General features: G+C 45.2%; 1 protein-coding gene across 5 annotated transcripts in view; it reads right to left on the reverse strand.

The window, feature by feature from the left end:
* Positions 1–9,519, reverse strand: part of LOC102760703 (protein ZNF738-like) — a 22,103-nt gene that overhangs the window by 6,510 nt on the left and 6,074 nt on the right. For 3 of the 5 annotated variants that reach the window (XM_015559436.1, XM_015559435.1, XM_015559434.1), the window contains exons 2-4: positions 6,948–7,110; positions 1,064–1,190; positions 618–713 (exon numbers count right to left, since the gene is read on the reverse strand). In XM_015559436.1, coding sequence (XP_015414922.1) covers positions 618–713; positions 1,064–1,190; positions 6,948–6,962 — 238 coding nt within the window. In that variant the 5' untranslated portion in view covers positions 6,963–7,110. Of the gene's footprint in view, positions 1–526; positions 714–1,063; positions 1,191–6,947; positions 7,111–9,519 lie in introns of those variants that run through there. The other 2 variants (XM_015559437.1, XM_015559438.1) reach the window with 2 other exon arrangements.

Below are 9,519 nucleotides of genomic sequence, written 5' to 3' on the forward strand. Positions count from 1 at the left end.
AGTAGAAACCTATTTTTAAAAAAGTAAAATAAACAAACAAGAAAAATAATTTTCCTTGGGGATTCCCAGTATCAACTGGAAATTTTTAATTGACATAAAGTTTACACACACTTATCCACAGGGGTATGTGTTCCAAGACCCCCCAGTGGATTCCTGAAACCATGGGTAGTACCAAACTGTATATATACACTATGCTTTTTCCTATACATACACACTTTTCCACTTAAAGGAATTATTTATGGCTCCTCGCTGGCATGGTGGAACTGTCAGCATTTCTACTCCTTCACTGGAGGCTAGGAAGGGTAGGTAGGGGGGAGCGCTGTTAAGTAAAACAAGGGTGACTTCAACTCAGGCACTGCAATGCTATGGCAGTCAACCTGATAACCATTGGATAACCAAGACAGCTACTGAGTGAGTGTTGGGTGAGGAGTGTATACAGTGTAGACAAACAGGACAAAGAGAGGAGTCTCATCCTGGGTGGGACTGAGCTGGACTATAAAAAAAAAAAAAATCATTTCCATTGAAGCCAAGCTTCCCAAACCATAGTTTAAGATCTGGCTTCCTCTGTCAACCTTGGCCTCTCATCTGGGTCATCTGCTTCCTTCATTCCCACCTACCTGGGTGGATGGATACTGTTCTTTTTCTCTTCAACTCCCAGGGCTCCTTCATGTGCTCCAAAAAGGTGACCAGGTCTGGCTTAGACACAGCAAGACCTGTTTATGAGAAAAAGGAACAGGAATTTTAAAGGAGATTCTCCAATTTCAAATATATACTGAGCTCAAGTGAGAAGACAGGACATTGTAGAATATCAGAATAGTCTAGAAAAAGTTTCCCCAAAATATTATTTTCTGATATCACCTTTACCATAGTAGAGACTACATTTAAAGTTTTCAGATTCTGATTTCCATTTGCAAGTACCCCAGCAAAACCCCAGTTGCTTTCCTTAATAACACGGATCTGAAACTCTATCATAAAAAGCAGAAGCTACAAGCAGACACTGTGCTAATGAAGAAAACAACACCCTGCGGGTGGAGGAGAAATTCTGGAAGGAAGTGGTCCTCACCCAGGAATACCAGGTTCCTGTAGTTCTGTAACATCACGTCCCTGAACAGTTTCCGCTGAGCTGGGTCCAGGCACGCCCACTCCTCCTGAGAGAATTCTATGGCCACATCACTGAAGGTCAACTGCCCCTGAAATTAAAAGAAAAAACAACCAAACATTACTCAAGTGACCATGGGCAGAGGTCATAATGTCACACAATAAGAAAAAAGTTCAAGCCCTGACCGGTTTGGCTCAGTGGATGGCGTGCTGGCCTGCGGACTCAAGGGTCCCGGGTTTGATCCCGGTCAAGGGCATGTACCTTGGTTGCGTGTACCCCCAGTGGGGGGTGTTCAGGAGGCGGCTGATTGATGTTTCTCTCTCATTGATGTTTCTAACTCTCTATCCCTCTCTCTTCCTCTGTAAAAAATCAATAAAATATATTTTTTTAAAAAGAAAACAGTTTGATTGAACTTTTGTTTTTGGTTTTTGTTAATCCTCAACGGAGGATATTTTTCCATTGATTTTTAGAGAGAGTGGAAGGGAGAGGGCGAGATAAAGAGAGAGAAACACATGGATTGACTGTCTCCAGCATGCGGCCGACCCAGGGCCTGGGATCAAGCCTGCAACCAAGGTATGTGCCCTTGACAGGAATCAAACCAGAAAGCCTTCAGTCTACAGTGGAGAGCTCTATCCCCTGAACCAAACCGGCTAGTGCTGAACTGATTTTGAGCCAGAGAAGTACCCTGAGTTATCCAATAACACCACTTTGGCACTAATATTCTCTAATGTATTTTGAGAAAGAAGGATGGCATATGACCCACAAAACCACAGTTGAAGCTTTACTTTTCTACAAGACAAATTTTAAAAATAGCCGGGCCATCATGGCTCAGTGGTGAGCATCAATCTATGAACCACAAGGTCATGGTTCAATTTCTGGTCAGGGTACATGCCCAGGTTGCAGGCTTGATTCCCAGGGTGGGGCATGCAGGAGGCAGCCAATCAATGATTCTTACTCATCATTGATGTCTCTATCTCTGTCTCCCTTTCCCTTCCTCTCTGAAATCCACAAAAATATGTATTAAAAAATAACAATAATAAATAAAGGCATCAACACAGGCATATTCATTTTTGAGTGCTTTGTTTGAATCACAGAGGATCAAGTGTACCAGTATATATTTTTTAGGTGGAGAAGTCATTCTGAGTGACAACTATAAAGTACTTCTAAAATTTTAAGGATTTCTGGGGTGGGGCCTGAGTTTGCACATGTTTAACTAACTCATGTATGACTATGGATGCCAATGTGTCTGGTTCATGTGCTGCACTTTACATAGCACAGAAGAAAACACAGGAAACAATTCAAATACAAGACTTTGAATAGTTTTATGGAATTTACAAATCTCATTGATTAGTAAACCTAACAGCCACAGTCCTTCTTTAATACATTGTTCTAACAATTTTATACACATTAATCAATCTCAAAAGTAATCAAAGAACAATAATATTATTCTTCCTTTTTCAAAAAATAAGTTTTTGTTAGAGAGAGAGTGAAAGGTGGAGAGATAAAAACATCGATGAGAGAAACATTGATGAGCTGACTCATGCATGTCCCCTACCAAGGATTGAACCAGCACCCCGGGCATGTGCCCTGACTGGGAACTGAAGCAGTGACCTCTCAGGGTCACCACTCAGACAACTGAGCCATGGCGATTGTTTCTTTTTTATGAGAAAATTTTGTAAAACCTCCAGCAAGTGATAGAGCCTAGGTGTTATTCCAAACTTTACCTGGAATTTGTCAAAAAGAACAAAGACCAACACACAGACACAACCCTCATGAATGTACACAGCTGTTGTAAAGAATAGAAATAAGAAGGTAAGAAAGCAGAGCTCAACGTTAGCATTTTCTGCAAAAACCAAGACATACAAATGGAAATAATGTGCACACTGAATGCAATACAAAATAAAATCTTCATGTCAACAAATTACCCTGAAGTTTATTAGCTGGTTAGGTTCAGTGGATAGAGTGTCAGCCTGTGGACTGAAGGGTCCCAGGTTCAATGCCTGGGTTGCAGGCTCGATCCCCAGTAGAGGGGGTGCAAGAGGCAGCAGATCCATGATTCTCTCTCATCATTGATGTTTCTCTCTCTCCTTTTCCCTTCCTCTCTGAAATCAATAAACATATATTTTTTTAAAAAATTTAACTCTGTAGTTCAGGAATTTGGCAGAGAACACCTGCACCAAGTGAAAATCAGATGCAAAGGAAATCACATCAGGGGACTGAAGCACGGGAAAGGACACATCACTAGCATCAGCTTATACCAGTAGTTCTCAACCTTCCTAATGCCACGACCCTTTAATACAGTTTCTCATGTTGTGGTGACCCCCAATTTCATTGTTTCAAATTGAACATAATTAAAGCATAGTGATTAATCACAAAAACAATATGTAATTATATATGTGTTTTCCGATGGTCTTAGGCAACCCCTGTGCAAGGGTCGTTCGACCCCCAAAAGGATCGTGACCCACAGGTTGAGAACCGCTGGATTATACAGATTTCAATCCACATATACCTCCCAGACTCTGTAAATCGAACAGTGCATTTAAAGCAGTGGTCCCAATGTGGGGCAATTTGACTTTAAGAGGGGAAATTCAAGAATTAACAATGAATTTTTTGCATTTCTTATGGATCTAGGGACTTCATATAGAGTATATGAATATATATTGTGACATATTTATACATTTCAGTTATCTATTATGTTTTGATACTTTATTTGCTATTTTTTTCATATCACTCCATAGTATTAGTATTTTTAACACTTCCTTAGTGATTTCTTCCTCAGTATTTCTATTATCCTTTCATTCTTTTACTTTTCTCTTTCATGGATGCCATGTTCTTTGGAAGCTTGTTTAGACCAAGTTAATGGCCTTTTAGGCTTCCTCCACAAGAACAGAAGTTCACATTTTGAATAATAAGAATTATATGTCACAGGAGGGGTATCAGGATTTTAGAGATGCTTAGGTGGGGCACAGCCAAAAAAAGTTTGGAAAACAGTGACTTAAAGAGCCTTTCTTTCTGTCCGGCCGATGTGGCTCGGTGGTTGAGTGTTGTTGACCTATGAACTATTAGGTCACAGTTCGATTCCTGGTTAGGAATCCCCAGTGTGGGGGGCGTGCAGGAGATAGCCTATCGATGATTCTCTCTCACCATTGTTTCTCTCTCTCTCTCCCTCTCCCTTCGTCTCTCAAATCAATAAAAATATATATATATTTTTAAAAGTAATTCCTTCTTATCAACGTAGTGAGCAAGTCTCTTACAACAATTTTTCTTTCAGAACCATCTGATCTAATTAGGGCCTGGTTAAATGTGCATTGTCTCAATCCTGTTCTACAGAGCAGATGTTGCAGCCATACGAAATCTAAAACCTACATCTCCCATCTACACTTCACATCTCATCTCTATAGGGATCTTGGATATCAGTGCCTTCCCAGGTTGGTCTGTCACACACACAAAAATGTTTCCAAAAGTTGAAGGTAGGGGTTCAAAATAAGGCACCCTAAGATGTGCTTCAACAGTAGGTAGATTATGTTGAGCTGAAGGCACCAAGACCCTATGGCAGGGGTGGGCAAACTTTTTGAATCGAGGGCCACAATGGGTTCTTAAACTGGACCAGAGGGCCGGAACAAAAGCATGGATGGAGTGTTTGTGTGAACTAATATAAATTCAAAGTAAACATCTAATCTAATAAAAGAGAAACATGCAAATGACTGTACCTTCACTACGCCCAAGCCACGCCCACCAGCCAATCAGATCGATTATATGCAAATTAACCTAACCAAGATGGCAGCTGGAAGCCATGGAGCTGGAGCAAGCAGGAGGCTTGGCTTGCCCCCTGCGATGGAGGAAGCCAAGCTTCCTGCCTGCCCTGGCGCCAAGCACCCCAGCAAGACCTCCCACCCTGATCCGGGACACTCTTCAAGTCAAACCAGCTGGCCCCCACCCATGCACCAGACCTCTATCCTATATAATAAATGGGTAATATGCAAATTGACCCCAACAGCAGAACAATTAGGAAAGACTGGTCACTATGACACACACTGACCACCAGGGGCAGACACTCAATGCAGGAGCTGTCCCCTGGTGGTCAGTGTGCTCCCACAGGGCGAGCTCTGCTCAGCCACAGCCAAGCTGATGGCTGCCAGTACAGCGGTGGTGGTGGGAGCCTCTCCCGCCTCCTCAGCAGCGCTAAGGATGTCTGACTGCAACTTAGGTCTGCTCCCTGCTGGCAAGTAAGCATCCCCTGAGGGCTCCCAGGCTGCCAGACAGATTTCTGACTGCCAATCCCCCGGGGAGCGGGCTTAAGCCAGCAGGTGGTTATCCTCCGAGGGGTCCCAGACTGCAAGAGGGCACAGGCCGGGCTGAGGGACCACCCCCCACCGAGTGCACAAATTTTTGTGCACCGGGCCTCTAGTCATTACATAAAAGGGTATGGTCTTTTTTTTCAATAGTTTTATTCATTTCAAACAGGCCGGATCCGGCCCACGGGCTGTAGTTTGCCCATGGCTGCCCTATGGGCTCAAGAGAAGCTTCTGCTCTCCCCCTGAACTACCTAGAAGAATTTAAATTAGAAGCCTGGCCCATGATAAGTGTCAAAATCAATAATGACTTTTTACCTATCTAGGTGGTAGGCAAACTAATACCTCTTGAACATGTGATCTCCAGTCAAAGATCTTCTGAAGTTTCAAAGTGCATTACCTCATCCCAAGCTCAGACTGTCTCATATGCTAAATTTCCCTTTCAGTCTCTGAGCCTCTCTTCATGTGGGGTCTCTGACTCTGTCATGTGTGTGCAGCTCCCATACATATCCCCTTTCTGATTAGGCCAGCTGAGAGGACCTTGAAAGTAGAAGAAAGTATCTTCCTCCCACACAATGGTCATTAATTTATGGTGAGATTCGTATAGGGGACCTGGATGGACACAACAGACAGAAAGCTGTGGACAAAAATGCAGAGGTAGATGACTTTATCTGCCTCCTAAAGGCCTGCTTCCTTGCAGATGTTGAAACTACTCATGTACTTGAGCAGTTGATGAAGGCTTGACTGCTACATGACCTTCCTCGGGTGGCTCTAGTGAACTACACTGCCATCTTTCCCTCACAGCGCAGGCACTACCAGGTAACCCTGTTGGAAAAGCAAGTAACCACCAGCAGGCCTTTTCCAACCACCCTCCCATGTGTCCCAAGCTTGTTATGGCCGCCAAGCAGAGCCAGCCCCTGAGTCAGCTCAGAGGACCTTCCTTTCTTCTGTGTCATCTCCCTTATCTTTTAGCAAAAGCCTAAGAAAATATGCCCAGAAATTTCTCTGGTAACTCCTCTTGAATTCTATCTTGGAGAACCCAAAACCCCAAATGACATAACATTTTAAAGAGGGAACTTGGGCCCTGCCATTCTCCGTGATTAGAGCATCTGCCCCAGACAGAAAGGATGCGGGTTAGAGTCCAGGTTGAGGGCACTTACCTCGGTGGCAGGTTCCCTGACACCAGTAGGGGTGCATGTGGGAGGCAACCAGTCCACATGCTTCTTTCAAGATGTCTCTCTCTCTCTCTCTCTCTCTCTCTCTCTCTCTCTCTCTCTCTGAAGAAAAGTAATGTACTAAGTGCACTAGTTAGAAAGCAGTGGAACCTTTTAGCTGTGCCACCACAGTGCTTGCAATTAGGTATATCCTATGGTGACGATTTTTAAAAAAGAGGAAACTTGGACAGCTATAAGGAAAAAAAGTTAGTAGTTGAAAGCAAACTCCCTCTGGCAGGATCATCAGAAATAGAGAAGCAAAGGTCTGCAGGTCTGCACCACCTACATCCGTGAACTTGAGAAGGAAAAGCAGACACAGAACTGAGCCAAGACAGCGTTTACCTGAGAAGCAGCCATATTGTCCTCTTCCTCCTCCTGCTCTGGGTTGTTTTCTCAGGCGACTTTATGTTGACCAATCACACCTGCATCTTGAGAATATGTCTTGTTGTCACCACACTCACAGGCAGAAGGACTTGAATGATGAAAAATGTCACACTCCCCTGCCCTTTGTCACAGAAGAGAATAAGAAACAATGAGTCCTAGCAGGTTTGAATCAGTGGATAGAGTGTTGGTCTGCAGACTGAAGGGTCCCAGATTCGTTTCTGGCCAAGGGCACATGCCTGGGTTGCAGGCTCGATCCCCAATAGGGAGCGTGCAGGAGGCAACGACCAATGATTCGCTCTCATTGTAAGGTCCTAAGACCCCCGGGGAGTCCGACGGAGGGGGCGTCGACCCCAAGTCAAACGCAGAGACCGGAACTTGATGCAAAAGCAAGAGGATTTTTACTACAAGCGCAGCGCAGGGGCCCTCAGGCAGACAAGCAGCATCCCGAGGTAAGTGCTGGCTGACTGGAGCCCCGAGCTTACGGGAAGGGTCAGTTAAAGTACAAGAGGAGGGGGAGGTTTTCCTCTTAATCATTCACCGGAAAAGTTAGTTAAGGGGAGGTAGAGAAGTTCCAGCTGCTCTTCATCATCATTGATGTTTCTATCTCTCCCGCTCCCTTCCTCTCTGAAATCAAGAAACAATGAGATGTTACATGAAGACCAAACTGTTTTTCTCTCCTGTCTTCCCTTGCTCTCCGAGCCCACAGATGTGCACAATTTCCAACCCAGCAATGAGAATGTGGGCTGCACTTCTGTTCCTCCCAAACCCAAAAGAGAACCCTGTTACCTCCCCTGGGCCAAAGCCTGCTCTCAACTCTCATAAATGCACCGGGGCAGATAGCTCTTCTGATAAATACTAGCCTCGTTTTGAATCCAAATGACCCAACCCATCTGAAATCTGAGTAGTGTGAGGCGTTGGGACAGGAACGTCTAGAGCGCAGACTCCCAGGGTGGATTCCTAGAGGTGCAGGAAACCATTTACTGTCTTCACTAGCTGAGTATAGAGAGAGACCCCCAAAAGCTAGTAACCTTTGAAAGTCCTAGAAAAGGTCAGGACTGTGCACCACCCAGTTAATTTAGACACCACCCAGTTAATCTAGATAATGGTAGCTGAAGCATTATCCCCACCTTAGTTCACTGAATTCCTTAGATACTTGTGTAGACCAATGAGCTAATCCATGTGTCATTCAAACCTCCTTACCCTAGGGCTACCCCAGACAAAATAAAAGGTTGGAGCGGTCTGAGCATCGGTGGAAGTCCTTCTCCTTGAGTTGGACTTGCCTGCCTGGCTCCCCCATATTTCAAATTATCTCAGGTCTTTTCTCTTTCATTTGTGTGCGGCTCCTCTTTCAGATCCTGAACCCTGACCCATGCGGGACGTGGGAAGGAAACATACACGACATAGAGGTAGGGTTGTCCTGGAGTGGGCAAGGCCAGATCCTTGGATACTGTGCAGATGCACGAGGGGAGAAGAAACCCATGTGGTGGCATCAGGGTTGCCCTCAGTATCCTTCCCCAGCTACCCTGTCCCCAGTTCTTCACCCAGTCCCCTCCCCTGGCACACATGTATAACAGGACCACATACTCTGTGATGCCCTGTCCACAGGTGCCTCAAACCCTAAGGGACCAGGAGCAGACAAGTGTTTCCATCACAGCTTTGTTTGAAAATGAACTGAAGGAGCACAGTCTAGAAGACTGTCACTATATGAGATTGCTCATCGGCCATTCATGTTCACTTTCTCCAACTGACCCCCAGATACTGAAAGAATAAAAATGTTTAAAAGCTGCCTGTGTTTAGAAGCTGCCTGTGTTTAGAACCCCAGCGCGCTGGCTCAACTCCCCGAGGTCCTCCCGCCAGTGGTGGGAACAAAGCCCTTAAAGCTGTCCCAGGAAACAGCCCCGAGCAAATAGCAAGCTGAGCAAACAGCGCTCTGACAGTTAAACAGGATATAAGATTACCAGATGGGACTGTTGACTAAGCTTAAGCCCTGTCATGAAACATGTAATTAACGAGCCCAGTTCCCCTTTGGAATTCCTTTGTTCCCCTCTTCCCCCCTCCGAGTGTAACCCCTCCCGATGTGTGGGTTTTGCCTATATATACTCGTGAGACCTTCTGCTCGGGGCTCGACTCCTCTGCTCCTGCGTGAGTTACGAGTTGAGCCCCAGCGCGCTGGAATAAAGCCTCTTGCTGTTTGCATCAAGTGACGCCTCCTGCGGTTGATTGGGGTCGCCGTAGATCCGTGGGACAGAGTAAGGGTCTCCTTCTGGGGGTCTTACAATACAAAGCAGCTGGGCTTAGGTTCCCTCTTTTATCCTAAGGCCTTATTTCATTTTACTGTCCCCAGCTTTAATAAACATACTCTCAGAGCCACCTGGACTCAGGTTGTGAAAAGAACCCACACACTACTAGACCCTGACGGTTAACACTAGGAGACCCAGTGCTTTTCTCACTCCATCCATGCTTTTGTTCCGGCCCTCCGGTCCAGTTTAAGAACCCATTGTGGCCCTCGAGTCAAAAAGTTTGCCCACCC

This window comes from Myotis davidii, unplaced genomic scaffold (genome assembly GCF_000327345.1).
Source record: "Myotis davidii unplaced genomic scaffold, ASM32734v1 scaffold354, whole genome shotgun sequence".
Classification (NCBI taxonomy): domain Eukaryota; kingdom Metazoa; phylum Chordata; class Mammalia; order Chiroptera; family Vespertilionidae; genus Myotis; species Myotis davidii.